General features: G+C 42.8%; 1 protein-coding gene across 24 annotated transcripts in view; it reads right to left on the reverse strand.

The window, feature by feature from the left end:
- Window positions 1-1,722: 1,722 nt before the first annotated feature.
- The window catches only part of PPP6R3 (protein phosphatase 6 regulatory subunit 3), a 155,863-nt gene continuing 144,277 nt past the window's right edge, over window positions 1,723-13,308 (reverse strand). For 16 of the 24 annotated variants that reach the window (XM_037998925.2, XM_073010350.1, XM_073010500.1 and 13 more), the window contains one exon: window positions 7,198-7,485. In XM_037998925.2, coding sequence (XP_037854853.2) covers window positions 7,227-7,485 — 259 coding nt within the window. In that variant the 3' untranslated portion in view covers window positions 7,198-7,226. The other 8 variants (XM_007960181.3, XM_037998923.2, XM_037998921.2 and 5 more) reach the window with 1 other exon arrangement.

Consider the following 13,308-nt stretch of genomic DNA (forward strand, 5'->3'; position numbering starts at 1 on the left):
TTTCTAAACTGGATGTATTATTTCAGACAGCAGTAGGTGAGTTCTAGCAGCTGCACCTTCTCATTACTATTCGGTGATGTCTTTTTCATGTGAACACTAAAACATGGAAAATGGGACCTTTTTTGTGATTCTAACTTGCCCTCCCCTAGGCAACGATGATGTTGAACAACTTTCCATGTTCTTATTGGACACTCACGTATACACAGGTCCCTGACTTAAGATGGTTCGATTTCAGGTTTTTGGACTTTACGATGGTGTGAAAGCATTAAGCACTCAGTAGAAGCCACTTTCTGAATTCCGATCTTTTCCTGGGCTGCCGATTGATGGCACGGTGCCCTCCTGCAGTACTGAGCGGTGGCAGGGAGTGGCAGTCATAGCCAGCTGTGCCATCGCAAGGGAAAGCGGCCGGCATGGATCGTAAGTCAGGGAACATCTGTGCCTTCTTCGTGAATATGTGTGTTCAAGTCTCTTGCTCATTTGTTAAATTGGGCTTTTCATCTTAATGGTGATTTGCCGTTTTCTCCCCTATATAGATCCGAGGTCTGAGTCCTCTGTCAGGACAAGTGTGATTTCTTGCGTGGCATTCCACTGCTTGCTTGTCAATTTTCAAGGGCAGAAAATTTTCATGTTGATGGAAGCCCAATTTCTTTCTTCTATGGTATGTGCTCTGCATCCGAAGCAGCCTTTGCCCATCCTACATTTTAGATAAATTTTTCTTCTAAAAACTTCATTGTCTAAGCGCTCATGTTTGAATCTGTAAATCTATTTTGGATGAATTTTTGTGTATGACGTGCAGTAGGAATAAAGTTTCATTTCTTTCCATACGAATAGCCAGTTTTATTCACAGACACAGGTGGTGGCCAGATTGGCACGTGAGATGCGCTGACCCTGGAAGCTAAAGGACAACGAAACCTATCTGACTAAGATGCTCAGCTTTTCTGAAGGTAAAGGTTTTAAATAATAGGTGGGATTGAAGTGGAAATTTAGAAAAGCTAGCAGGTGACATTATGGGGTTAAGTGAGTACAAGTTAGCTAACGTTTACTAAACATTTACCATAAGTAAAAAGCTATTCTAGTCTTTGAACTTGTTCCTACTGTTTCCCCACCTGACAGAAAAAGCTGAGACAAAGACCTGCCTAAGGTTACACTATCATGAGTGGCTGAGTTGGGCTGTGATGAGCCACCCGGCTGGAGAGCTCATGGCCTGGTTACACGATTGCCAGTGAGATGCCTATGGGCTCATGCATGTAGAGGTGTGTGCCCAGACAGCTCAGAGTGAGATGCCTGCGGGCCCAGAAAGCAAAAGGCTGTGCAGAGGACCTGCTAGGAGGTAATGGCTAGAGAACATGTTTTTAAGCAAATAGGTGAAGGGAAAACGAAAAATAAGGAGATGTAATAAGCATCACATCTGAAGAATCATTATGGAGCACCTGAGTGTGACTTGGGCTGGAAGCCAAACAACATAGGTGGGGCACGCTGCACATAAAGTGAACCACCTGGAGGTCCAGAAGAACCCATGGAACCGTCCTAAGACTGAGCACCAGTGTCAGGCACTGCCTCCTCTGGGCACCTGGGCTACTGCAGTGGGGAGGATGAGCCCCTGATCCCAGAGGCCATTCTCGCACAGTGCAGTGCGGTCTTTCTCACACAGGACCTAGTGTAACACGGGACCTAATGGCAGGACACATCAACCCATTAAAAGCCCAAGCAAGGTACAAGAGATTTCTAGAAACAAAGAATCAGGCTTTATTTTTGTTATTTTGAATACAGGTATTGTATTGTAGACATCTGTTAGTCTCATAATTCAGTATGGCCGACACACAGAAATTAAAGTAGAAACAAAATGAGGGCACGCTCGCTCCTGTCCTTGGCTTGGCCCCTCCAACCTCCAAAAGAACTGTCCTCCCCATCATCACATCCTTTCCCTGCCACGAAAGACAAAACAAAATGCTGCCCCAAAGAAAAGTCCCAGAGGCTCCCTCACTAGCAGCCTGTGGGTGAAGCGAGACACTGTTACCTTGGGTGGGATGGAGAAGCCACCTGGTCCATACCACGGAGGCCACGGTGGGATGGAGAAGCCACCTGGTCCATACCGCAGAGGCCACCTGGTCCATACCACGGAGGCCACGGTGGGATGGAGAAGCCACCAGGTCCATACCACGGAGGCCACATGTGCCACCACTGGAGCCAAACCCTGGCCAGGGCTGGCAAAGCTTGCCACCAGGTGAGACCAGAGCATGTTATCTACCAGCAATTCCCGAAGTCCAATGCCACACAAGCCAGGCAGTCCTGAGGCAAGCAGGAGGAGCCCTGTCCTCTGGCAGTGCTGATTCCAGAGGAGGCCCGAGGACAGTCTCTTCAGAGAGGAGCTCACCCGGGAAAGTGGGTTCCTCAGGAGGCGTGCAAAGGTCAAGGGAGCCACTCTTGCCACCTGTCCCAGGGCTTACTGCTGACTCCACTGTCCTGTGAGTGCTGGAGTCTCTACACCACTTCAAATGAAAAAGGAAATCAGAAATAAGGCATTAGACGTTTGATTCTTTTATTTCCATATGCAATGTAATGTTTAGGCACGCTGCTTGGGATGCTATTTCTAAAAAAATTGTTGGCCATTTTTCAGAATATCCTTTTGGTTTTAAATACTGGTCAGGAAAAACAAATGATGTAAAAATACGTGAATAATTTTCTATTACAGAAATGAAAAACTGATTTGCATCTAAAAGTGCAAGAGGTGAAGTAATTTAACCCTTTCACCAGACGATATGGCAATATACAATATATTGCTTCAGCTGTTTGAGAAGGCTATGATGTATTTTTATATTGACATAGAAAATTATAAATTACATTGAATTAGTATCCATAATCACTATATATATACACAAACCAGTTCTAAAAAAATACACTGGTTTAAATTTATGAGTGAAAACCTCACAAGGTACAGTAAACAATTAGCATGCTTCGGTGCCAGATTTTGATTTCTACTTTTAAAATACTAGCCTGTAAAATGAACGCACTCTAATTCCATTAGCAGCACGAGCATTTTCAACTGACTTGCCTAATAGGATTTAGGTCTGTTAAATATGCAGATTGCTCTGAAATGTTCATTGGTGATGCTTGTTAACAAGGTAAATTTTGGTGAATGGGTTAAAAGGCAGATGAACTACCAAACGAAACAAAAAACAAAAACAAAAGCCAAAAAAAAAAGAAAAAAAAACCCAAACACAAGCCATATACACTCCAAATAGTCTAGTGTTTCACTTGTAGGAATAATCATTTCAAGCAAACAAGACTTGAACAGAACATATGGCTTTACAATAACATCAATTTATCAACTATGATGTAGCAATAAATACTTAATCTCTACCAATAGACTTACATTTTTGATCCATTTTAAACAATACAGAAAACAATTATCAATCGAAAACTGGTTATAAAAAGAACACCAAATATTTCTTATTCAAAATCACTTTTGTAAGTTAGAACAACCAAAATAACAGAGGGCATTTTCATTCTACAACTCCTTGCCAGCCTGGAAGAAAAATGAATTCATAATTTTGTACAAGGTGAAAAATGTATGAAAACCGCCTAATACTTTGGTCACACTAATAATTGTCAAATAGTTATGTTTCAAATACAATAGATCTGTGTATTCACTTTTATAAAACTATTCTTACAGCCATTTTAACTATAGTATTACTACTATTATTACATGGGTGGCAAGATCTTATTTCACAGGCTACCCATTATTTAGAACAATACAATATAAACATACGCAAAAATTCTTGGTATTTGTCAATGTGCAATATTTTTACACTTCTGAATTTCTCTGTACAATGTCTTAGAATCTAGAATATAAAGGTTGCTGGTCCTGATCCCTTGCAGAGTGAGTGCAGCAGTGACAGCTTGGTGGGCTCCAGCTGACCCCTCCAGAGCCCCTGAGTGGTGGCGGTCTGCAGTCCTCAGTCAGCAGCAGCAGACGTCACCCGTCATACAGGGCCATTCACTGAAGTGTCACCCGGTGCGCTTGGCTGGCCAGTCCTAGGGAGCAACAGACAGGCATCAGAGGTACTTGCGGCAGAAACACGAAAAACAAAACCCACTTCGCTGAGCTCCCCCAAGGGCAGGGACCGCTTATTTTAATATTGTTTTGAACTCAATAGTTTTTAATAAAATGACATGTAAATGAATGGAGATAAAGCTCTAGAAAAATCTGAGTGGCATCTAAGCTTCATCACCAGGTGAGCAGGCATTTGGCAAGGGCTGCAGCAGAGCAAATGCTCTGGGAAAACCGCCCCACCGCGGCCTCGAGAAGCACAAGGACGGACTAGGTCAGTGGGGTATAAACTGTGGCTTCCAGAGCCTTCAGGAGCTATGTGCTCACCCCTCCTTCAAGAACGCTTTTATGTGACCCACACACTGGAATCCACATACTATTTCACTTGGAAACAGGATTCTGCTACTAGGAAAGGTGGGGGGGAGGGGGAGAAATGAAAGAAAAGGTTTGCAAATAAAACAAACTACTGGAAAAAAAAAGGTCTCCGCTTGAAGATCCCGCAAAGCAAATGTTAGGCTCAAAACTGGGAGGGAGTAAGAGGTGGGACAGTATATAACAAAGTGTCCAGGTTTCGCCTTCCTGCCAAAATTATAACTTGAATATATAATGTATTCTGGAGGGCTTAACCAAAATTGTATCAAGCAGACTTGGGAAAGGGTGCTTAGGGCTGTAACTGGGATGCCCACAAGCACTTTTCCATTACCATTCACAATTTACAGCTAGAATGCTTTCCATGCCTTACACCTGCTGGTTATACAGTGAGCCAAGAAGTCAGCTCTGCACACACAATCCACTCTGCTCACTTACATCTGATGGTGGCTCCATGTATGAGAGACATAGGAACTGAGACTTCTGGAACCAGACATAGCCGGTATATAACCTGCCTTCACTGAACAAACTGAATGATCTTATAAGTAGATTTTTTAGCCCCTCTCAGTTCTGTTTTCTCCTCTGTAAAAAGGGAAAATAACCCTCTCACAGCCCACAAGGCTTCACTAGTGTACATATGGAATAAGGACATAATGTGCGCAGCATGCTTAGCACACCGGAAGCACAAAGAACATGCTTGATAAAACAGTTGTGAAAAGTGAGATCATGTGGCACTGCAGATCTTTAAGTGTGACAGTAAACGGTGCGCCTGCCAATCCAAGGAACTGCAGTGCATTATCTGGCTGGGACGGGAACCACACAGGGAAGACGGGTGAGCTTCTATCTCCCATGTTGTCATACGTTGCTTTAGAACACGTGCAATCTAGGACGCACTCTAGGTCTGCCCTAATGCCTGCTCCAGTGTCACCTTCTCAGAGATCCTCTCCCCCGCACCCCAGCTCACATGGACCCCTATCCCTTCTTCGTGGCTTCTTGGCTTCTTCATGAACGTGCCTCCAGTATGCCCCGAGATACTGGGTGTCCGTGTGCTGCACTGGCCTAGACCAGTGGCCAACACACACAAATGTGTGTCAGATGGAAGAAGGATAGATGGACAAAGGCATGAACCCGAGTGATGCCCCTCTTCTTCCACTGGCTCACCCCAGCTTTTCCTCCATCCCTTGGCCCTGCAGGTTAGGGCAGGGATCTTCAGAGCAGGCATTCCCAGCCACGGGAGAGCAAGTGGTTTCCCCTTAACGCAAACGATGCTTCTGTGCTCTGGAAAGCCAAGGAAATGACTCCAGAGCTTTGTGCATCCTTATGACAGAAAAACCAAGAATATTCCCCTGAAGCAACTCCCCAAACTGGGATGGACCTGGACGATCTTGCCTCCTAGGCAGCCCTCAATATAAAGGAAATTTATAGGTAGAAATCAGAGCTGACACAATTGATTGGGAATTAGACCTATAAAGGACCATTAGACAAATACATTGAAAACCCCAAGAAAAAGAGTGACTTGCCCAATCCTTAGAAGCAGAGTTGAGGTGACTTCCCAGTGCTAGAGGGCCACCCTGCCTCTTCCCCTCAAAGCCTTCGCTAGAGCCAACATGCTCAAACAGTTCTTAATTTGTTTTATATGCAAAAAGATATTTTTAATCACAAAAACAAATGCTTTATTTTGGCTACGATTTCCACAGGAAGAACACAAACAGTTTACTACACTGTGAATACAGGATTTTGGACCAACAAAGAGTGCTCCCTGCTGGTTCCCACTGGTTATGCTCTCACACAATGCTGGCAAGATTTTGGGGAGGATGGGGTGGGGGTGGGGGGGGGTTAAAACTTCTCTGAAATAGCTTTAAAGATCACTTTATTCCTTATGGAAGGAATATACAATCTGAGCTACATGTGCTCACAGAAGTTAATTGTGGGAAGTGCTGAACAAAGCTTCCTGTGGACCAGGGGTGTAGCCTTATCTTTGGGCCATGCTCAGTCTTGCTAAGGGCCTGGCATGGGCTCCAGGCGGCTGAGGCTTAGACTGGCCCATCCCTTCAGACCACTGGCTCAGGCTAAGCAAAGAGTGACTAGAAACAAAACATCACATTCCAAGTGACACAGCTCTGAGAGTGGGCATTTCATACTTAAGATTACAGGGAGTCACTCAAGCACTAAGAATTATTTAGCTACATGTATGAAAGAACTCCAGCAAGTTCTCCTTGTGTCACACAGGCAGGACTGTGGGCAAACAGGCACTACACGATCTGCTTGTGCCTGGCAGCTGCATGACTTTAGTGAGGCCACTGAGAACTCAAGTCCTGAAGGGGCTCAATGCCACCCTGAGCTCATTACCTCACCAACAAGGGCAAGGAGACCCCTCTGTTCAGACCCACTTCTAAAAGAGCAAGTGATGTTAAAGAGTCTCTAAAAACTGGTTTTCAGCTTCTGTGCTAAGGAGAGGAACTGCTGTTTCTAAGTTCTCAGTTCAGTCAGAATCAGCTCAGTAAGGACTGAGAAAACCCTGTCCTGCCAGGTCAGTGGCCGAAGACTTGAGCACAGCTGTAAACCACCCCTCTAGTCCCCTTCCAACTCCCAGGAAGTAACAGGCAAGGTCGGGGCAGGGCCAGGGTGGGTGTGAGGAGGCGGGTGGTTACCTCTGCTCGGGACTACTGCTGGGAGGTCGGGGAGCGGCACACTTTGCCTCTGCAGTCTCGGGGCTCTCCTCCGCGTCTTTACAAGCAGCATCTTGAGAGGTAGACAGTTTCCCTTCCTCACTGCAGTAAAGAGGATGACAGGCACATCAAACACCCTAGGGACCAGCACCTAGGCACCAGAGGATGAGGTCACATGCAGATGGCTCTGGAGTCATGACTGCCACAGAGGCAAAGCGTCCTGGGACCGAGCATGCGCAGGGTGCATGATCACAGGGACCACAGACAGTGACTGGGGAATCACAAAAGGAAAGGGTTGCACACAGGTGGGAACCAAAAGAGGGACAATGTAATGTGGCTGGCGTCTGATAAAGAATGGTCCCATAACACCGTACATACCGATAGGATTTCAACACTCTGAAGCCCAGTGTGCAAAACAGAAAAAGAAATGTACAAGAGTTTCAGAATACTCCTAGAAATGAGGAATTTGGGGGAATAATATGTCCACGACTGCACGTAAGCAAAACTGCAGACTCGGTGAAGGTGTCAAAGAACCTGTTTGAAGGAATGAGTCTTTAGTTAAAGCACTTTGCTTTTGGGGCAAAGCCCACCATTAAAGCAGCAAGACAGACCCCATCAGCTTGCTGGCTGGAAGTCTCAGTCACAGGAGGAGGTCACCGTGATGACTGCATCAGATTTCATGGCTCCTCGAGTTGCCCTCGAACAATGTGTAAGAAGCACGAATGCCACGAGGGAGAAGTGGGGGCCAAGAGCTGACCCTAAGGGCACAGAGGATTTGGGGAAAACGAGACCCAGAAGGATTGTTTTTCCCCCGAGGTGGTTCTTGGTGGAGAAAGACACAAGAGATACTTTCCTCAGCTCTGTGGGCTAGAAATTTAGACTCTGCCTATTCAGTCTGTGAGTCCCCTTTTTACATCATTGAAATGGCACTAATAAGAGTGAAAGGTCAGTTAGAGGTTCCTTGTGGAAAGGTCTATCACTCAGAGCTGATTCTGTCCTCGATTTTGCTTATGAAAAACCTCATTAGGATGTTTTCTTGGGTCATTTCCAGATAGTTCCAAGCAATTCATAAGTAGGAAAATGAGTGAAAATCATATGATTCAGTGATCATCTGAATTAGCTGGTCCATTCTTAAGTTACTCTTCTTCATCCCCACTCTCCACTCCTTTCCCTTCAAAGCAACTAATGTGTTTCTAATTCTAATTCTTTAAAAAATATATAGTCATAACATACATGTATTCTGAATCACTAACTGGGATGGATTCAACCCTACATCTCATTGTATTTACCTCTTAACTCAGCCAGTTGGGGAGACCCACTGTCCCTGCTGACTGTGGCACAGCACCCGTGGCATGCACCTACCACACTGCGTGGCTTCTCCCAACCAAAGCTGTCCTCCACCTCCACACTTCCATGCAGGGTGTTGTGATGACCATCACCGTCCATGGCCCCGGCAGACCTGTCTGGGCATTTCTCAGTACTTGACGCCCAGGAGTGGAGAGTTGTAGGCCATTTTTCTACCTACAAAGAACCCCGGGCTACTACCCAGAATGACGGCCCCGGTCTGTATTCCTCACCAGCAGGCCACCAGGGCCCTGCAGGCTGCAGCCCGCCGCCACTCAGCATCATCCACCTTTAACTGCTACTCACGTAAGAAGAGTATCAAGTGCTATATTGTTATTTATAATTCTCTGAGTTTTGAGCAATTTTTTTTTTAAGCTTTTAAGTGTCTATAGACTGTTATCTTTTGCCAATTTTCTGATTTGGGTTTTCTTCTTCTTACTAGTTTATAGGAAGTCCTTGAATATTTAATGTCTCTTGTTGATTTAGCTACTGCAGATTTTTTTTTTTTTTTTAGTTTGCCATCAGCCTCTTAATTTTGTCTGCAGCATTTCATCAGCCAGAAATTCTTAACTTTAATATAATCTAACTCAACTCTTTGCATTATAGTTTCTGTTTTTGAAGGCTTTCTGTTTTTTTAAAGAAGTCCTGCCGAGGAAGGAGGCTCACTTGAAGCCAGGAGTTTGAGACCAGTCTGGGCCACAAAAATAAAAAAGTAAACAAACAAAAAAAGCCAGGAGTGGTGGCACACACCTGTAGTTCCAGCTACTTGGGAGGCTGAGGTGGGAGGACTGCTTGAGCTCAGGAGTTGGAGGTTACAGTGAACTATGATTACACCACTGCATTCCAGCCTGGGCAACACAGCAAGACCTCGTCTTCAAAAAAAAAATCTAGATTAGATACAGACTGACAGATGATAGATTAGATAGACAGACAGACAGACAGATAGATGACAGACAGATGAAATAGATAGATACAGAAATCCCTTTCTGCCCACAGATTAAGAAGACATTCTCTATTTCTTTTATTAACCATCATGAGACTCTGGCCTCCGGCCACATCACTTAACTGTAGTGCCTAAGTTTCCTCACCTGGAAAGCAGGGATAATAATCCCAGTACCTATCTCACAGGGTGCCTAAGAATAATCCATGAGTTACCACACATGAAGTGTGTAGAGAGCAGGGCCTGGTGCACAGAAAGCACTGCATATGTTTTTCTTATTGTCTTTTAATCCAGCTGGAGCTGTTTTAGGATGTAGATTAGGGAGGATCTCCCCTGACTTTTCCTTTTGGTGAGCCAGCTGTTCCTCTCTCCTCCCCATTATTAATCCCTCTATTTCATCACACTGACACCTGGACCCGTTTGGACGCTACTATCAAAACTGTTCCAATCACTGTGACTTTGCAGTGTGACTGAGTATCTGGCAGGGCAAGTCTCTTTTTCAGTCTTCCCTTTTGGTTACCTCTAAGCAATTTGGGAACCTTTATTTTTCCATATAAGTTTTAGAGTATTACGTTCCTTCTAAAAATCCAACTGAAATTTGGATTGAGACTGTGTTAAACACTAACTTCAAGATGGCAAATGTCTTTGCAGCACTAAGCTATGCCATGGTCTCCACTTGTCCAGATTTCTTCAAGTTTTCTCTATTGAGACTTGGGTTAAGATCATTCCTGAATAATTTATATTTTGATGTGTTTTGGAATAATACCTTGCTTTTTATTGTAGGTTCTGGTTGCTTACTACTGATGAAGAAAAAGACTACTAATTTTTAAAACTGATTTCTTACTCAATAGCTTTACTGAATTCTTATTAGTTACAAGTTTGCTACTGACTTGGTTGTAGGTAATCATTACCACCTGCAAAGAACAACAGTTTTATCACTTCCTCCTGATCTTTACCTATAACTCTATTTCCTTTTCCTTCCAGGACTGCCTAACACTGGCAGTGAAAATGGTCATCCTTATTTGGTCTTTGTCTTAAAGTGAATGCACCTAAAATTTCCTCATTAGGGATAAGTTTTGCTGTAGTACTTTGATATTGGTATTTAACTTATACCAAGTTAATGAAATTCATGGCTGGGTGCGGTGGCTCACGTCTGTAATCCCAGCACTTTGGGAGGTGGAGGCAGGTGGATTGCTTGAGCTCAGGAGTTTGAGACCAGCCTGGGCAACATGGTGAAACCCCGTCACTACAAAAAAAACCCTACAAAAATTTGCTGGGCATGGTGGCGTGTGCCTGTAGTCCTAGTCCTAGCTACTTGGGAGGCTGAGGTGGGAGGATGGCTTGAGACCAAGAGGCAGAGAATAAATTCACTTCTGTTACTGGTTTTCTCAGAGTTTTAATCATATATAGCTATGGAACCTTATAAAAAAAAAATCAAATGACTTTCTGTTTAATACCATATATGGAGATTAAACTGACAGATTTCTCTGACTTTGAGCCATCCTTGCCTTCCAGGATAAAACCCTAACTAATCATTATAAATTATTTTTAATACACTGTTGGATCCAGTCAGCAAATACCTTACACAGGATTTTTGCATTCAGTAGCCCATAAGTGGCATGAACTGATCATTTTCTGTAATTATCTTCATCTGGTTTTGGAATTCAGATTTCACTGCCCTCATAAAATGAGCCAGGCAGGTTTTGTACTTTTTCTATTTTCTCTAACAACTTAAGACAGGAATTAGCAGACTGGTGAGCATGAAACAGCATCTACTTACTACTGTAACTGACAGGTCCCATTTACTCCGGATTTGGTTTGCTCCTTGTTTTCCTCCACAGACAGCTGCTTGTTTGAATCCTTTGTTCATTTAAAAAAATTAGACTATCTCTTATTGATATTACATTCTTTCTAATATCCTGGCTACTGGTTCTTTACTGGTTGTGGCTTTTCATTTTATGTCTTCTGGGTTTTTAGAAATTAAAGTCAAACTTACCAATATTTTCCTTTATAGTTTGGCTTTTTATGGTTAAAAAAATGCCTCATACCCAAACTGTAAAGATACTGTTTTGTTGTCTTCTAAAAGCTGTACAGTTCATGCTTTTCATATTTATGTTGAGACAAAACATCTAATTTTATTTTTCTACTTTGTGGATAATCACTATTTACTAGTCCACTCTTTCCTCACTGAATTATAATGGCATTCTAACATGTAACAAGTTCATGTAGTGGAGGGGGTCTCTTTGTGAATTCTTTCTTGCCAAAGCCACACCATCTCAGTAGCTTTACCAAGTTTTGTTTTTGTTTTTGTTTGAGACAGGGTCTCACTTTGTCTCCCAGGCTGGAGTGCAGTGTGGGACATGACTCACTGCAGCCTCGACCTCAGCAGCCCCAAGTAGCTGGGACCACAGGCACACACCACCACACTCAGCTAATTTTTGTATCTTTTGTAGAGACAGGGTTTTGCCATGTTGCCTAGGCTGGTCTCGAATTCCTGGGCTCAAGCAATCTGCCTGCTTAATCCTTCTAAAGTGCTGGGATTACAGGTGCAAGCCACCACACTCAGCCAGCTTTACTAAGTCTTGATATCTAATATGGTGAAGCCCCTCACTTTTTTTCTTTAAAATGTTTTTGGCTATTCGTGGCTCTCTTTGGTCTTCTTTATGACTATTACAATCAGTTTCTCAATTTCCATGAAAATCTCTATTGGGATTTTGATGGCAATTTCATTAATTGCACAGACTAACTTGTTCAGAAATTCTAAAGATATCCTCACATTGATAAACATGGTAAATCTTGATATTTATATTCAGGTCTTCAATATATTCAATGAGGTTTTAAACTGTTTTCCCATAAAGGTCATATTCCTAGTTATAGATAAGGTTTTACATTTTTATTAAAAACAAACAGGCACATATGGAATATCTTGTAGTGATTTGTAGGATGCAAGTGATTTTTGTAGATCTCCAGTAAACTTGCTAAACTTTTCTATTAATCTTTTTCTACAGATTCACTTGGAATTTTTATGTATAAATCATAGTCTATAAACAACGACATTTATCTATTTATTTGGTATGCTGCATTTGCTAAGGCCACCAGCACAGTGCTGAAGACACATATCAACTGTAGGTCCCATTTTCTGGTTCTTGTCTTTAAAGGGAATACTTCTAATGCCTCACTGTGAAGAATCAAGTCTACTCTAGATTTTCTAGAGATACTTATCAGTTTCACCTGCTTGCTTTCTAGTCCTAGGCTGCAACGAAAATCATGAACAGCTTTAATTTGTAATCAAATGCTTTTCTCATTCTGTGAATCACTCTGAATAATTTTTACCATGTACACATTGGTGTTTACATTGTCACACTGGAGCACATATCCTTGGTCATGACTTTAAAATACATTGCTATATATGGTTTGCGAGCTTTTAACTTAGAAGTTTAGAGAATCCACACTCATGTATGAAATCAGTCTCTACAATCAGCTTTCTTCTTTCGCTCCTTGTTGTGTAGTGACTCGGTAAAAAGCTGGGAGGCATTTCTTCTTGTAATGACTGGAAGGGTCTCTAAGATGAGGACTAAAGCTCTAAGCGCAGGCTTAGCTGTAGTCCGGAAGTTTTGACTGACATTTTCCCCATTATTCTCTCAGTTTTAGGTTTTTAATTTCCATTACAATTCCTTTTTTTGAGTTTAGAAGGGAGGCTAATTTCTAAGTGTCACTTTTTTTTTAAAGCTATCATTTTGCTACTGAATTTTCATGACTACATTATGTCCAGAGATAATCATCTGTATGTTACTGAAACCAGTTTTCATGGGCCATGCTCTGTAGTTGCTACACAACCCAATTTCTACTGTGATTAAAGATTTATCAATTCTCATAGTTCTATCAAACTGCTAGATGTAAAATACAGTCTTCTGAACACATTTATGGGGGAAAAG

This window comes from Chlorocebus sabaeus, chromosome 1, assembly GCF_047675955.1.
Source record: "Chlorocebus sabaeus isolate Y175 chromosome 1, mChlSab1.0.hap1, whole genome shotgun sequence".
In the NCBI taxonomy this organism is placed as follows: Eukaryota; Metazoa; Chordata; class Mammalia; order Primates; family Cercopithecidae; genus Chlorocebus; species Chlorocebus sabaeus.